Raw genomic sequence first — 17,823 nt, 5'->3', positions numbered from 1 at the left:
CCTGGATAAAGTAAATACCTGCACAAATAGCTAGGAAGTGGCAAATGAGAACCCATGTTGGCTGACCCTGGGATGAACTTTCTTTTCATTTGCAACATATATTCACTCATATTCAATAGTTTTTTTGAACATTAACCACATGCAAGACACAGAGGAACTACAAAATGAATGCAGGCAGTCATCCCTTCAGGGAATCTAAAAAATGGTAGGTTTTTAGATACTAGTTTTACAGTCTTAATATGCAAATCATCGCACGAAGTCTTTGAAATTTTAAGGGAATATCTGAAAATAATTCTCCTCATAGACTATATACTTACCTTTGAATTTAATCTTTCCATCCTCCTTGTAGCCCTTCAACTACAGAAGGCAGATATCATGTTAAGAGCATCAATAATGATGGCAATGATGAGGACAAGGACAGTGACATGATGAAATATAAGACATTTACTATGTGCCAGTGGCTATTCTGGAATCTTTATATACTTAGCTTAACTAATCCTCCCAATATGGGCTTTCCTGGTGGCTCAGATGGTAAAGAATACGCCTGCAGTGCAAGAGACCTGGGTTCGATCCCTGGGTCAGGAAGATCCCCTGGAGAAGGGAATGGCAATCCACTCCAGTATTCTTGCCTGGAGAATTCCATGGACAGAGGAGCCTAGCAGGCTACAGTCCATGGGGTCACAAAGAGTCAGACACGACTGAGTGACTAACACACACACAATCCTCCCAATAACCTTAGGAAGGAGGTACTATCACATCTCTATTTTATAAAAGGCCTGGAGAAAGGAAGTTGATTGATTTGGGGCTGACGTTCAAGCATGTCTTTACTAATCCTGTCTCCCAGGCTCCTGGCCCTGGGTCCTCTCCTGACTAAATAAAAATCACCTGTTCCCCTGCCCCGGACCTCAGTTTCTCCACCTTTGAAACAATGAAGTTGACCACCTGATTTCCAGCGTCTCCTCAAGATGGAACATTCTGTGATTTACTGATGTAAGCTATCTATCCAATCTCTTTCCTTTAGCAGAGAAAAAAAAATGGCTTTATAAAAGTTAAGGATAGGGGTTCCCTGGTGTCTCAGTTGTAAAGAATCTACCTGCTGATGCAGGAGACACAGGTTCAATCCCTGATGCCAAGGAGCAACTAAGCCTGTGCACCACAGCTGGTGAGCCTGTGCTCCAGGGCCCACCCGCCACAACTATTGAAGCCCCTGCACCCCAGAGCCTGGATTCTGCACCAAGAGAAGCCACCCCAGTGAGAAGCCCCTGCACCATAACTAGAGAAAAACTTGCGCAGCAAGGGAGACCCAGCACTGCCAAAACTTAAGCAATTAATTCTTTTCTAAAAAAAGCTAAGGATAATTCTTCCCCAAATTGCAAAAGTGTGGGGGTAAGGTAGGGCACGAAGTTACAAGTTTCGCTCATTCGTCCTGAACTTCCATCTAGGTTCCAGCCTCAGGTGTTTTTGAAAGCTGATGTCACCACCACGTGGCAGAATAACACACAATCATTCATGGTGTTTAAACACGACAACAGGTTTTTAAAATTTCTAACAAAGATTAGGTGTCATCTGTAAAAATATTCAAAAACAGAGGTTGAAAAAAAAAGTGGGATAAAATATATGGGCTACAGTTTTGGGGGCGGAGGTTGTTTTTGTTTGTTCTTTACACAAGAAAAGAGGCAAGGACATTCAATAGCAGATGTAATTGAATAATAGGATTGGGGAGGTTTTTCTTCTCTTTTTCCTTATTTTTTTTTAATGTTAACTTAAATTACCTCCGTTATTAGAGGGGAGAGTTTTCTTTACACAAAAAAGGTGCTCAATATTCTCACACTGATTTCTTCCGAGAAGAAAGAAAATACTCTCCGGAAAACATCTTGGTAACACTGCAGAAATTCCAGAAAGACAGGTTTCAAGGAGAATAGCATTATGACCCACTATGGATGGGAAAGAAAAGACTCCTTTATTGCTTCAGGTCTGGAATCACTAAATTTCACAGCGTATCTCAGGAATGTTGGCAGGGAAAGTCGCTTTGGAGTCCAGGGACACGCAGCTTTGTAGAGCTTGTTCAGTCACTCAGTCATGTCCGACTCTTTGAGACCTCGTGGACTGTAGCCCACCAGCCTCCTCTGTCCATGGGATTCTCCAGGCAAGAATACTGGAGTGGGCTACCATTTCCTCCTCCAGGGGATCTTCCCGAACCAGGGATCGAACCCGTTTCTCCTGCATCAGCAGGAGGATTCTTTACCGCTGAGCCACCGGGGAAGCCATGTGTAGAGCTGGACCCAGTGGGGAAGAAAGAACAGGTGCAACAGACGAAGTGGCAGACCGTGAGAGCTGAATGTCTCGGGCACCTTCCAGAAATCCCGGTCTGGTGCAGGTTCTCCCTGAGTGCCCCTGTCCTGCACCACAGCCAGCCACATGGCCCGGGGAACTTTCCATTAGCACATGTGGCCTTTCCTCTCTGAAGCACTGCAGCACAGGGGAGTCGGGTAGCCTCTTTCGTGGAATCTGCAACTGTTAAGACAAATCAAACCACAACCAAACTCATCTATTCTTCCATCAGGCTACAGGATAAGTACATTATGTAGATACGTATGTGTTCACGCATAAACATACTGTGTGTGTGTGTGTGTGTGTGTGTGTAAAGGGATAGGCTACCCACTCCAGTATTCTTGGGCTTCCCTGGTGGCTCAGATGGCAAAGAATCCACCTGCAATGCGAGACCTGGGGTTCGATCCCTGGGTTGGGAAGATCCCCTGCCAGAGGGCATGACAACTCACTCCAGTATTCTTGCCTAGAGAATCCCATGGAAAGAGGAGCCTGGCGAGCTACAGTGCTTGGGGTTGCAAAGAGACAGACATGACTGAGCACATATATACATATATATATACACATATACGGCCCCGTTTACAACATATATCAATGACAGTGGCTTTGGATGGCAACAATGAAACACTTCACTCTACAGAGTTCTTGAGAACATTCTGGAAACACGTTACTTGTCTAGTGATTCCCACAGATACTATCAAAAATTCAGAGAGTACAACTGAAAAATCACATTCAGAGTGCTATTAATTACATAGGAACCCCCTGCCTTTCTGGAACAATGCTACCTTGCGGCAAGTAGATAAAGACAGATCTGATAGGCAAAGACCAGGAAAACTAGAACAAGAGAAGACAGCACCTCCTTTGGGAGTCTGACAGACGATCTGTGGCGTCAGCATCGCATCACGCCCTCATTCAGAGCAGTGGGGCCCGACCTGCCAACAGCTCCAGACTTGCCCTGAGCACACACATCACACTGGGCTTCACCAACACCACCATCGTCAGCAAAGCAACCAAACAAAGCTCGCAGGGGTCTTGCGTTCGCTTGTTAATTTCAAAAGACACCTTTCTGTTGACTGATAACAAAATTCAATCTGAACAGTTATTTAAAATTGGAAAATACAACGTAAATCTTGTTGTATTTTGTCTGTCGCTTGTCTGTTTTTCTAAGGCATTTTTTAAGATTGTTTGCTTCTAAGTGTAAAGTTGACACCTACTGAGTTTACCTGGCAGTAATCAAACACTTCTAACGTTAGATAAAGAAATTTAACCTACCTCTTCAAAGGTGGTGTCCTCTTTCTTCAAGGCTATAAAATAAAAGGGGAAAGGAAACAATTATTGTGAAACATCTCAAAGAGGCCAAGTATCTAAGTTCTAGGAAATTTAAAAAAGACGTAGCATGGTGTTTCCATTTCAGAAAGTAAAATCGTACCCCAAGCTGAATAACAATATTACGATACCAATATGAAAGCTGCAAACGACAGAACTGCACAGCACACACCTTCGTGAAGCACTTTCATAAATACATAAATGAAACTACACTCCCAACCATGGAAAAGTAGTAGGCATATCTTTCCTCTATTTCTCCTTTAGTAGAAAAATGTTTTCATCAAAGTATGAAAGAATCAAAAAGGAATCTTAAAGCAATTTCCCCTTAAACTTCTGTTGTTTGCTCGTCTACCATTATGCAGAGGGTGGCTGAACCTCCCAAACCAACTGTCAGGAAGACACCGACTCTGCACAGGGCCCCGAACAAGATTCTCATACTGAGAGAAGTTTAAGTTTGATGATAAAAGATAAGATGTGCAAAATAAGCACTGCAGAAACATCTTCAAACATTCTCAACATCACTTTTCTAACAGGGTATCACCAAAGGAAACAATACATTTGGGGTGTTTCACAGGAACGAGTAAATACTTGAAATTTACTTGAAATATTTATACCCTCAGAACAGGCATTTAATTACTCTGAAAAGAAAGAGAAGTATTTCATGTTTCGCTGACAAACACCTAGGTCCTTAAATGCTACAATTATTTAGAATGTTTGAGATTGAAAAGAATGCACAAAGGAGTAAATTTAACTGAAATCATGAGTTGGAGAAACGTTTCAGATGTACACATTGTGCATAGGGGCTTACTGGTCTATCCGCTAAAGTTCTATTCAGGCTCAATAGAGTAGACACTAAAAAATCTTTAACACCCAGACTGGACTATTTCCTTCTTGCCACCTAAGTCTTACCAATTCCTCCAACCTTCTGGATAAAGGGCTGGGATCTATAGGTAGAAAGAAAAGGAGGAAAGAGAAAGGGGGAATTGCAGGTGTATTTTCTAATATATAAAGAGAAGGAAGCCAAATAATCTCCCGTATATACTATTCTCAAACCCAGGACACCACAGGGGAGAATATTTTAAGACCAAGAAGTCTACCCCTTCATTGAACACTTAATTACTAAATTGACACCTTGCATTGTTTCTTTTAAACACTGAATCCCTTCCCTGAAGAGCAATTAGTGGTAACAAAAAAGACCAATTAAAGTTGTCTTTGCCAAATATTTATCAGGTCACCGATGAAACTCTGACCTAAACAAGCATACAACATCTCATTATTGATTACATTCCCTGCTTGTCATTAATCATTCATGTAAATACAAACTCACAACTGTCTTCAAGGATATCATGGAATAACAAGCATATTACATTTTTCTGGGTTAACAAAGGGGCATATATTAAGCCATCTAAAAAAATCAGATATTCTATTCAGTCCTCTGCTCAGACCCTGCTCCCTCTAGAAGTCTTTCCATGATCTCACTAAGACCAAAATGGTATCCCTCCTATGTTCTCCCAACAGCAAATCATGCGAATCTTCCTGGTAGAATTTGTCAATGCTCATTCATTGGCCTGTCTTCTCTTAAAGTCTTTGAGGGACAGGAAGCAGTATCAATGGTCACAGACTCTGAACACCAGCACAATATCTAGCACACAGGAGGTACTCAATAATTATTTGTGGAATTAATGAGCTATACTTCAAGGGCAAAAGAATAGCATCTTACCCTTTGAGATACATTAAGTTTTGGCATGTGAAAACCAGGTACCATTGTCTCTTATGAAAGAATCCAGGTAGTATTGTCTCTTATGAAAGAATCATAGATATAAATTCCATATCACAGTTTTCAAAGTAAAGTCTTTTGAAACTGCATGGGGAAGGAGAGGATATGGTACAATAGTTCAATTTTGCATGTGAACCTTTAACCTTACATTTCTCTTTTTGACAGAATGGATTTATCAAGTGACAGCTGGACTCTAAAATTACACTCTTACAGAACAAGGTAACAAACCCCCAATTTCAAAGTAACCACAGCCTCTTCCTTTTTTTCAGTTATCTCACAAGCTTCATCTTTTAAAGAAATGGTATACATAGGGTTCGTCTCAAACATCACAGAGTATAAACTTCCTTTCTCAGGGAGATAATCCAAGTAAGTGTGAAGAAATGCATTCAAACGAATATGAAGAAACATCAGTTCAACCTTAACCTCACATTAGGTATTACAGAAAGCCTTTCTCCTTCTAAGCAGTCATCTGAAAATAAAAGAAACAAGGAAAGAAAAGAGGAAATGGATTTTAATATTTAAACAATCAATTTCCCATTTGTCTCTATTTATGCTAATTTTTTTAAGTGACACAACTATAGTAATTCCTAATAAGTGAACACACTAACACTATTTAGCAAAAAACCATAAATACTCACTACTGAAATCAATGGATGACTTTGAAATTCAATTACACCCATCTTACAAAAGAACCATAGCTGTGTCACTCCCTGGCAAATGTCATAAATTAGAGTGCTATGGCTTGAAAGCCAGTGTGTTTTATTAGACCTTTTATAATAGAGTAATCTCAGATCAGCTGTATTTGAAGTGGGTAGTGACAAAGTTGGCTGATCTTGCATGTGCAAGTAAATTAAACATGAGCAATGTCACCGATATGTAGAGTTATTATTATTAATCTTTTATAATAATGGATTATTAATCCATAATTAAGGAAAATCACAGACTTTGCAAAACTGTCCTCATTTTCTGTAGATGATTACTAATTTCTCATGGCTAAACAATGATACTATATATTTTACCCTATAACAAACTATATTTTTGAATAATACTAAAAAAGCAAAATAAAGTCAGTATGTTTATTTCAAAACCCATAGTAGATTGGTTAAAGGGAATGAATATACTGACACGTTGAATTACTCAGCAGGAATAAATCATTCACTCTTTGATGTCCTCAAGAAGTACCAAGGAAGAAAGGAAGAAGATAAAGGAGATAAACTGAGAAATCAGAAGGAACAGTAACAGCCTCCAGGATCAATCTTCACCACGGGAAAGATATTCACTGGATAGTTTATGTATTTTACCTGATCTAATCTTCATAACGGCCTTAGGAAAACTGACAGATGAGGACTCTGGGATTTAGGGAAACTCTGCTAGTTGGCCAAGGCACACAGCTAGCAACAGAAATGGGATTCGAACCCAGATCAGTGTAACTCCCAAACCCATCCATTTTTCAGGTTAACTCTACCATCAAGTCAATGGCCACTTCTTTTCTCTTGCTTTCCACCAGAAGATCCATATGTCAGGATGTTGTAATCATTAACATAACACATTAGGAACATCTATGGAGTCTTCAATGCCATACAACACAGGACATCTTATGCTTTACTTAACTAAGTGCCAATAACAAAGTGACTCGAAAAGCAAGCTCAGAGATGAGGGACCTGTCCACGGTCACTCCACTGTAACTGATGACTCGGGAAACCCCAGTCCACCTGACGCACAGCCCATACCTTTAATCTATACACTAGGTGATCCCATAGTGACGCTTCAACTCAGCAGCCTCCGGTACCTTAAAAATCCTTAAATACTGGGATCGATTTCATTGCTTTTTGATTTTGCAAATAAAACTTTAAAAAATATGTAGATAACAAAGACGTCTCTTCTGTAATGCTACTTCTAATCAATGTCTTGAGCTTGGTGTACTACCGGAGTCACTTAACCCTCTTTTTCACAAGAGTTGGAATCAAAAGGAGTTCCACATCACTAAATCTCTATAAGCTATAAAATCCAGTTAAAAACAATATCACATTTGCCAGCATTGTAGTTAATCCTAATTTTACTGACTGTCGATCAAAACCTGGAAATTATTTAAACATAAGGAATTTTTATATTAATGTCCTTGGCTTCTTACTGAGACTCAATTGCAATGAATTATTTAACACAAAACTGGATGGGTTCCAACAGAGTTATTAGCATTAGTAAATATACATTTAGTGCCTTTTAGAACAGGGCTTAATGGACTCCAGAATCTGCCTCTGTGATAGTTTGGGTCGGGGGCTGAAACATCCTTCTTAATAATGCACAGAGACTCAACACCTTGCTATCTCACACTCTTTTTGGCTTCAAACTTCATTTGAATGCAAGGGCTCTTCATAGGCATCCCTAACTCATAAAACTGCAAATACCCAATACACAAAATAAATAAACCAGGGCTAAATATTGGTTTCATACCATAACTTTATGGTCATCTTGGGAAAGATTATGTATACCAATACGAAATTTTTTAAGTTAGAAGACAACAAAGAAACCTAGACTAAAAACATATTTTGACTTGTGGGAAGTTTGCATATTTCACGATGCACTTATACCACTATTTTTAAATGAATGGATGGAAGGACAAGACAATACTCAAATGCACTCCACGGTTTTAGTTTAAGGCATGAAGCACCTTACGTTTAATTTCCATTAACACCTTCATTAACATGGATGACATGTTAAACAAGCGAAACAAAGGCTAGAGGGACTCAAAAGGCTTCTTAGGGACTCCGAGGTATTATTTTTAGTACTTGTACCATTTTCCTGCTGAAAACAGTTGCCTGTGCAAATGAAAGTTCAGATGTTAGAAAAGGTAGCCGCCGTTGTCAGGTTAAAGGGGGTTTTATGGCCAACCCTAGAAATCGAGCCAACCCATTCCACGTGACACTGTTGTCAGCCTGTGATAGTCTGTGACACGGATTTATTCTTAAATGTCCCGAATATTTCTCGGTCGGCTATCTGTCGGTCAACTGGCAGGCTGATTTAAAGACAATAGCCCTGGAGCTCCAGTATATGGAAGAAGTTTGGGAGACTTACTCCTAAAATGTTCAGACAGGTTCACAGAGCGCATTTCTCTGCAGCAATGGAAAGATTCAGATAACTCGGGACTCAACAACCAAATCTCGGTTTCGAGGACCCGAAGTACCGAACAAAAGATCCCAAGGTATCTGTCCCACTTCTCTTTAGGCTGGATGTTAAACAATACCATGGCACAAACTCAACATTTCACCAATTCCCAAAGTTAAATTACTGACTAAACACCCCATACCAAGGCCTGAGAGCAAAAAAAAAAAAAAGTGACCCAGGCGGCCGCGCAGCTGGGAGAGCAGCGGGGGACGGAGCGTGCCCTCGCCTGTCCCCCGCGGGCGCGAAGGCAGGAGCGCTAGTGGCGAGGAGAGGGAACCCAAGTCGTAGGCTTAAAATCAGGCAGAAATGAACCCTCCGATCATGAGGGGAAGAGGTGTCCCTTCTTTTTGTCGTCGCCCTCCCCCAGGTCCCGGGCACTGTTCCCCCACCCTTCGCGCGCAGCGCACCCCACGCCAGTCCCGGGTGGCCCCTGAGCCGCTAGTGCCAGAAGCGCGGGGCCGAGGGCGCCCGGCCGGGTGCCCGGGACAGCACGCCACTTACCAATGCGGCTGAAACTATCCGACAAAGTTCTCCGCAACTTCTTCATCTTGCCGATCTTCTCGGCCGGCTGCGGCTCAATGAGGTCGCACATCTGGGCGACACGGGGCTCGGGCAACTTCCCCAAACTGGTCCAGAGCGGAGCGCAGACAACGGCGAGGGCGCGCGGCGCGGCGAAGGCGGCGCCTCCTCCGCCTCCTGCACCTCCTCCACCTCCTCCTCGGACCGAGAGGCGAAGCGCAGGGCTGGGGAGGCGAGCTAGGAGCAGCAGGCTCGGCTCGGGCCTGGGCCGCGGCTGGACGGGCGGGGGCGTTCTACGTGGTGCCGGGGGCGGCCGCGATCGCCGCCGCCGCCGTGGTGGCCCCGCGCCGCGCCGCCGCCGCCCAGCTCATTTTCCCTCCTTTGTAACCGACAGAAGCGCGGCCGGCGGCCGGCGGTGGGGGCGGCGCGGGCGGAGGCGGGGCGGGGGCGGGGGCGGGCCGGGGACGGGGTGCGGGCGCCCGGGCTGGGGGGCGGTCGCCGAGCGCGCGGGGCGCGGGCGGGGAGAAGTTCTCAGCCCCGAGTTTCGGGCGCTCGGGAGAGAAAGCCGCGGCGCGGATCCGCCAGCCGCCCCGCCCTCAACCCCCTCCCGCCGCCGCCTCGGCCCCGCCTTCCCCCTGGCGCAGGCCCCCGGGGCGCGGGACCCCGGCGCGACCTCGGCCCCCGGCCCGGACCCCACGTTCCCTGCCGCCCTCCCCGGCCCGCTCGCCCCCCTCCCCCCCCCCCCCCCCCCCCACGGCGGCCGGCCCTGCCCGCGCGGTCCAAGACCCCGGCCGGCGGAGGAACGCGATCGGGCGAGGCTGGGAGCCGGCTGCCGCTGGGAACCCCGTCTCGCGCTGTGGGGAGGCCCCGAAAGGAAAGGGGGTGAGCCTGGATCGTTTATGACAGCGGTTTTGTCCCTGCCGCGATCGCCTGTGAAAAGAGCGGGATGGGTGGGGGTAGAGGTGGGGTCGGCCGAGATCGCTTCCTCTCGGTCCGAGGAGTGGAAGAGCCTCGGGGATGCACCCAGGTTTGATGGTGACTTTTTGTTTTTCTTCAGTTTTGACAAGGAAACTGTGAAGCGAAAGAACTAAACAGGAAGGTGAGCCCGTTTTTTAGGAGAGTCAAGTGCAAAAGCAGAAGCTTCAAGTGTTAAACTCCCCAGGCAGGGCAGGGCTGGTGGTCTGTTCCCTTCATCCGCCGTCACGCTGAGTGACAGACGGTAATGTAGACGCGGCTGATTTCTGATATGAATATCCAGTTCTATAGTAAGTAGCAAGCAGAAGGCCTTAGTCTATTTACCATTTTTAGAATATGGTTCTAAATTGAAAGGCTTAGAGGCAAAAAAAAAAAAAAAAAAAAATTCAGACCTCCACTTCCCCAAACTCAAAACAAGAATTTTAAAAGAGGATTTCGGGCTTTATAAAATCCCAGAACCTACAGTTCAGGCAGCAGACACACATGTCTTCATTCTGGAGCTAGCCTCCAAAAGTCTGTTTCCCAAGGGAGATAGAAGGAAGATGGGGGAAAGGCCTGACTGTGTTGATTTCGGGCCAAGAAAGTCCTTATGAATAGAAATGTAGTAATCTTGAGTCATCTGGCTATGAAAGTAATGAGAGTTTGTGAGCATGTGACAATGCTATTTGGTTTACAGGAAGTTTTAGGGAGTTTATGTTTTATTAATAGACTTTTATCTGAAAACAAAAACTAGCCCCCTGCCTTCCTTAAATTGTGAGGTGGAACACTTCCATTGGTTCTGCTCTGCACTGAGCACATTATAGGGTCTCGATAAATGGCGACTGGTAGAAGACAGGAAGTCAACCCAAGTGGGGAGCAGAGGGTGGGGAATTCCTTAAGAAAGTTAAACTGATGAGTTAAAATGGATGTTGGGTCCTGGTGCCTCTAACAAGATGTTACTGACAGCACCAAGTGTGGCCTCAGACGGAGAAGGTTTGACTTTTCCACTACATCAGGTTAGTTGGGGAGAAAGGTAGCAGCAGCTTTGAATGAAAAGTCTAAAACCACCAATCAAGATACTGATGGGTTGTACCTACCAGTCAACAGCGATGAAGTAGTCATTAACTGAATGGACTTTGACAACTATGCTTCTGTGGCTAGCCTATTAATCCTATTGCTCACTCTGACAATGTTGTGTGTGTGTGTGTGTGAATATGTTTATATATGTGTGTGTGTGTGTGTGTATACATATATATAATTCATGTTCTCTGTTTTACCTTCCCAGTATTTAGTATCATTGACTTTTTAAAAGATCAACTTCTGTTTGAATAAATTATGGTATATGTAGTCTATGGTAGAGTAGGTAAACATTTTAAAAAATGAAACAGATCAATATGTGTGGATATATAAATATGTCTCGGGTTAGTGGAAAAAACTATATTTACCGTTAACCCATTTTCATAGTTATAAGAAAAAATACACATATATGTGTTTCTAAATGCTTAGAAAATTTCGGAAGAGGAACAAAAAGCTGAGTGTGTATACTCAGGATAGAGAGAATGTTTTCTTTGCACTTTGTACCCTTAAATATAATTTAAATGCTTTACCCCCAAAATGCATTAATTTTATAGTAATAGAAATAATAATTTAAAACATAAACATAATAGTTACTACATTTTTACGTATCCCACTCCAAAAAAATTTCACGCAACTGCCATGGTATATCTTGCAGGAGAAACAACTGTTAGTAGTGGGCCATGTAAAGCTTGGCAAGTATGAAAAATCAACTTCCCTTCATCAGTTATAAATTAAAATGGCTAATTTCCAAGAAACTGTGATATTAAAAAGGAAATTTTAACTGGATGCTTTTAAGATATGTACACTAAAGTTATAGGATTCAACTTTTTTTTGACTGTGCTGCCCAGCTTTCAGAATCTTAGTTCCCAGACTAGGACTAGCATCTATGCCCTCTGCATCGAAAACCCCAAGTCCTAACCACTGGCCACCAGGGCATTCCCAGACTCAACTCTTAGTATGGTCATTTGTTCCATATTTGCCTTCATTTTACAGTGTAAGTTCCCCAAGGGCTAGGGCCTTGGGTGGTGTTGTTGTTTACTCACTAAGTGATACCCAACTTTTTTGTGACCCCATGGACTGTAGGGCCCTAGATATGAAAGGTATAATACCTGTTTCATAGTGGATGTAAATTAAATATTTGTCAAGGCTCAGACAGTAGGAAATCTGCCTGCAGTGCTGGAGACCAAGGTTCAATCCCTGGGTCGGGAAGATCCCCTGGAGGAGGAAATGGCAACCCACTCCAGTATTCTTGCCTGGGAAATCCCATGGACAGAGGAGCCTGGGGGTCTACAGTCCACGGGGTCGCAGAGAGTCAGACACAACTGAGCGACTAATACTTTCTTTTTCACTTTCAGATGAATTCAGAATGTATTGCTGCCACTGAGAAGTTACGTGTTGTCCTCAGAAGCAAAGATGACTCTCCAGCATCTGTATGGCATATGTATTTTCAGAGGGAGAATGGATCTGTGCCAGTTGTCTCTGGCCTGAATTAAAGGTGTAGTATCTGCCTATAAACAGATAAGCTTACTGAGGGGCTGAACCCAGCACGGGTGGAACTGAATCAAATTAATCAGTTAAAGCATGTATGTGTATTAATTTGCTCAGTCATGTCTGACTCTTTGTGACCCCGTGGACTGTAGCCCACCAAGCTCCTATGTCCATGGGATTCTCCAAGCAAGAATACTGGAGTGGGTTGCCATGCCCTCCTCCAGGGGATCTTCCTGACCCAGGGATCAAAGGGTATTAGTTAGGCCTCAAGTAATTCCAGCGGGTTGCTGGAGACCCAGGACTCATGGGTTCTCATCCCTACTCTATCCCCAGATGTTGTGTGGCCTTAGACAGGTGACTTACCCACTTCGTTATCTATGAAATGATGATTTCCAAGTAGCTGACCTCTAGGGTCATCCATAGCTGCAAAATTCTAATTCTAAGTTGAATGGTGACACTTCTCCTCTCTCAGCTTATACACTGGGATACATTAAGGAAGAGTAATTAATACACAAGTAAGATAGACAAAGATCCACTAATGAAAATGTTGTGAAATTTAACCAAGATACACTAGTCATGTTATACAAAAATTATGTTCTTATTATTAATGGATCTTGTTCATATAAGAAAAATAGTAGGCTCATATGCTGGCAGTTAATTTTAAGAGAATGAATCTTAATCCAAATGAGATGAAATATACAGGATTTGATTAGAATCTTAAGTCCCCGTAGAAGCAGATTTACTGATCTGAAACAGTATCAGAAGATGGTATCAGAGAAAAGAAAGCTATGAAACAAGGATGTGGGGACTAGAGCTGGAAAGTGAAGTTAAAGTGAAAATATATGTTTATTAATGTAAATATTTACTATTTAATTATGGTAGATAGCTAATGATTACGGCATATAGCTGAGTGTAGCTATTAAAGTGGTGGAAACTTACCTAATTAAATATCCTCTTCAAACTCTAAACAGTTACCCTAGTTAATTATTTTTAGGATCAAATATTATCCTTTTTTTCCCCACACATCCAGGAACTGAAGTAGCACAAGTTTAGGTGACCTATACCAAGTTCCCAGTGAGTCATCAGTGAAACTGGCACATGGAATTCAGAGCTCTCACCACTGACTTTTATGTCCCAGCTGTTGGGTAATGTCCAATCTTACGGGTTCCTTTTTGTTATTGTTGTTGTTTTGACAAAGAGAAAATTAAAATTAAAAAACGGAGAACCTCCCTGGCGGTCTAACGGTTAAGACTCTGCACTTCTGCTGCCAGGGGTGCGGGTTTGATCCCTGGTCAGGGACTAGGATCCCACACTCCTGCTGTGTGGCATGGTCAAAAATAGATAAACAAATAATAATTATTTTAAAACAATTTTTTTTAATTAAAATCAAAAAAAGGGAGGGAAATGGAAGGGCACAGAAACCAGTGTTTCTCACACTCAGGTAAATGGAGGCTCTCCTGCCTCCTTCTCTTCTGTTCTAACACCCATCCATTACCAGCTGCTGCTGCTGCTAAGTCGCTTCAGTCGTGTCCAACTCTGTGCGACCCCATAGACGGCAGCCCATCAGGCTCCACCGTCCCTGGGATTCTCCAGGCAAGAACACTGGAGTGGGTTGCCATTTCCTTCTCCAGTGCATGAAAGTGAAAAATGAAAGTGAAGTTGCTCAGTCGTGTCCGACTCTTAGCAACCTCATGGACTGCAGCCTACCGGGCTCCTCCGTCCACGGGATTTTTCAGGCAAGACTACTGGAGTGGGGTGCCATTGCCTTCTCCGATCCATTACCTAGTCACTCATAATTCAAATCCTTTTCACTTTCACAGAAATCACTCAGTGCTGACATAAACCTCTCAGTTTGTTCAAGAATAAAACCTATATTTGATTATTTTGCAGGTAATTCTAATTTTTTTCATAATATATTTCAGGAGACCGAGGGATGTAAGTCAGCTGACCTACTTGCAAATGATTGCAGAAAGAACAAAGAAGTTGCAAACCCATTCAAATAGTGTCAAGGATAAATTAGCTCAGAATAGTTTTGAAGAAAAGAAACTATCGAGGTCAAAGTGTACATTGAAATATTGATAAATTCCCCTCTCCTATCAAATCATTAAAGATCTAGTAAATGACCCAGGGATCAAACTGGGGGTCTCCTGCACTGCAGGCAGATTCTTTACCCTCTGAGCTACCAGGGAAGCCCACGCCTGCCAGGCTCCTCTATCTGTGGAATTCTCCAAGCAAGAATACTGGTGGGTAGCCATTCCCTTCTCCAGGGGATCTTCCCAACCCAGGGATCAGAGCCAGGTCTCCTGCATTGCAGGCAGAGTCTCTACCAGCTGAGCCACAAGGGAAGCCCCCTATTAAACCAAACTTAAAAATAAGAATGGCCTCTCATTCCTGTTTTTCACTGTGGTATTATTTGTACAATAGAATTTTGTATGAGAAACTATCTACTATCATTTCTAACTCGAGACTCACTCAGTTAGCCCTTTGGTGCTGCTTGTGTGTGTGGTACAGACATGTCATTACTAGAGGGTCCTTGTTTATGGTTGTCGTCAGTCTCAGTGCATCATGTTGCACCCATCAGAATGAAACTTCAGAGGCCAGTACTGTAATTGAGCTCCGGACATGGATGCAAAAGCAGTCAGCAGTTAATACTTCCAGGGAACCCGAACCCTGTGCCTTTTGGTCAGTCTACACAAGTCCTGTTAACAGTAATTAGATTTAGAAATGTAGCTTTTTTACCAAAACTATCCTAGTCTTTAAAAAAAAAAAAAAGTTTAAAAAAATTCTAATCCTTCTTCCCAAGGCCCTTGACAGTTCATCTACATTCACATGCCTGTTCTAATCAAGTGCTTACAAGCCAGAAAAACTATCCATAGGATAACTGTATTGATGGTGTCATTGGACATATCATATTTCCTAGCTAAAATGGCCTACTATATATAATTATAAAATAACTAGAATAACTTATGGCTTTATACTGGGCTATAAACTGATGATCTCATCTGATTTTAACCCATACTACTCCAAGGACATTATCATTATCACTATGTAACATAAAGGAAATGGGCCTAGAGATGCCAAGAGATTATCTCCCAGAGCATTACACAGGTCCCAGTATTAGACTGAGACACACTTTGGTCACCAAAATCTCTTCTTTCATAAAGCATTTTTCTAACAACTTGTGTGGTGTCTTCTTTTTCTTTTGGTATATTTTGGATATAATTATGGTTGTCCTTATTATGTAGAAAGGAACTATTTTAAAGCAGAGAGAGAGCAAGGAACTAGCCAAACTCAAACAGGCTAATGGATGGATCAAAACTCCTAAACTCTAGTGCTGTGTTTTGCCTTTTCCTACCTTAGGGGAAGAAATTAGAAGTGTGATGTTGAAAGATAGGGCTTCCCTGGTAGCTCAGACAGCAAAGGATCTACCTGCAGTGTAGGAAATTCAGGTTCAATCCGAGTAGGACAGATCCCCTGGAGAAGGGAATGGCTACCCAGTCAGTATTCTTGCCTGGAGAATCCCACAGACAGAGGAACCTGGCAGGCTACAGTCCATGGGGTCGCAGAGTTGAGATATACACTCGACTTTGAAAAATAGTGTTTTAATTAGTGTTTATAAATGAACTGAACATTCTAAAAGTATCACTTGTTGAACCATTGTAGCATGTGTTCAGTTCAGTTCAGTCACTCAGTTGTGTCTGACTCTTTGCAACCCCATGAATCGCAGCACACCAGGCCTCCCTGTCCATCACCAACTCCCGGAATTCACTCAGACTCATGTCCATCGAGTCAGTGATGATATCCAGCCATCTCATCCTCTGTTGTCCCCTTCTCCTCCTGCCCCCAATCCCTCCCAGCATCAGAGTTTTTTCCAATGAGTCAACTCTTCGCATGAGGTGGCCAAAGTACTGGAGTTTCAGTTTTAGCATCATTCCTTCCAAAGAAATCCCAGGGCTGATCTCCTTCAGAATGGACTGGTTGGATCTCCTTGCAGTCAAAGGGACTCTCAAGAGTCTTCTCCAACACCACAGTTCAAAAGCATCAATTCTTCGGCATTCAGCTTTCTTCACAGTCCAACTCTCTCATCCATACGTGACCACTGGAAAAACCATAGCCTTGACTACACGGACCTTTGTTGGCAAAGTAATGTCTCTGCTTTTCAATATGCTATTTAGGTTGATCATAACTTTCCTTACAAGGAGTAAGCATTTTTTAATTTCATGGCTGCAATCACCATCTGCAGTAATTTTGGAGCCCCAAAAAATAAAGTCTGCCAGTTTCCACTGTTTCCCCATCTATTTCCCATGAAGTGGTGGGACCAGATGCCATGATCTTTGTTTTCTGAATGTTGAGCTTTAAGCCAACTTTTTCACTCTCCTCTTTCACTTTCATCAAGAGGCTTTTTAGTTCCTCTTCACTTTCTGCCATAAGGGTGGTGTCATCTGCATATGTGAGGTTACTGATATTTCTCCCATGTGTTAGTAATGGATTAATGCAGTTTTGCTCATAACTAATAGTTAATCCAATACTTCATGTCCATGAAAGTGAGTCATATCAAAACTAATTGGTGTCTTTATTCAGGCTGTTATAACAAAATGCAACAGACTGGGTAAAACAACAAAAATTAATTTCCCACACTTCCAGAGGCTGCAAGTCCAAGGTGCCAGCATGGCTGAGTTCTGCTGAGAACCGTCTTCTGGGTTGAAGACTGTCAACTTCTCACTGTGTCCTCATATAGCAAAAGGCATGAGGAAGCTCTTTATCACCTCTTTGTAAGGGCACTAATCCTATTTGTGACAGCTTCACTCTCATACCCAAATCATCTCTCTTTGCTTTTTGCTAAGTCGCTTCAGTCGTGTCCGACTCTGTGCGACCCCATAGATGGCAGCCCACCAGGCTCCCCCATCCCTGGGATTCTCCAGGCAAAAACACTGGAGTGGGTTGCCCTTTCCTTCTCCAATGCATGAAAGTGAAAGTGAAGTCGCTCAGTCGCATCCAACCCTCAGCAATCCCGTGGACTGCAGCCTACCAGGCTCCTCCATCCAGGGGATTTTCCAGGCAAAAGTACTGGAGTGGGGTGCCATTGTGACCTTTCAAATACTGTCACACTGGGAGTCAGTTTTCAAAGCATGAATTTTGGGTGGTGGGGGCGGGGGAACACGAATACTCAGTCTATAGCACTTGGGTAGCAT

General features: G+C 43.1%; 1 protein-coding gene across 1 annotated transcript in view; it reads right to left on the bottom strand.

Moving 5' to 3' along the window:
- Nucleotides 1-9,500, bottom strand: part of CDK14 (cyclin dependent kinase 14) — a 665,059-nt gene extending 655,559 nt beyond the window's left edge. The window contains exons 1-2 of the mRNA XM_070787460.1: nt 9,095-9,500; nt 3,601-3,632 (exon numbers count right to left, since the gene is read on the bottom strand). Of these exons, the coding sequence (XP_070643561.1) occupies nt 3,601-3,632; nt 9,095-9,185 (123 nt within the window). The 5' untranslated portion in view covers nt 9,186-9,500. The remainder of the gene's footprint in view (nt 1-3,600; nt 3,633-9,094) is intronic.
- Between the last annotated feature and the right edge of the window lie 8,323 nt (nt 9,501-17,823).

Source organism: Bos indicus, chromosome 4 (genome assembly GCF_029378745.1).
Source record: "Bos indicus isolate NIAB-ARS_2022 breed Sahiwal x Tharparkar chromosome 4, NIAB-ARS_B.indTharparkar_mat_pri_1.0, whole genome shotgun sequence".
NCBI classification, from domain to species: Eukaryota; Metazoa; Chordata; class Mammalia; order Artiodactyla; family Bovidae; genus Bos; species Bos indicus.
Note: the sequence above shows the minus strand (reverse complement) of the source record. Positions and strands in the feature narration are given on the sequence as shown.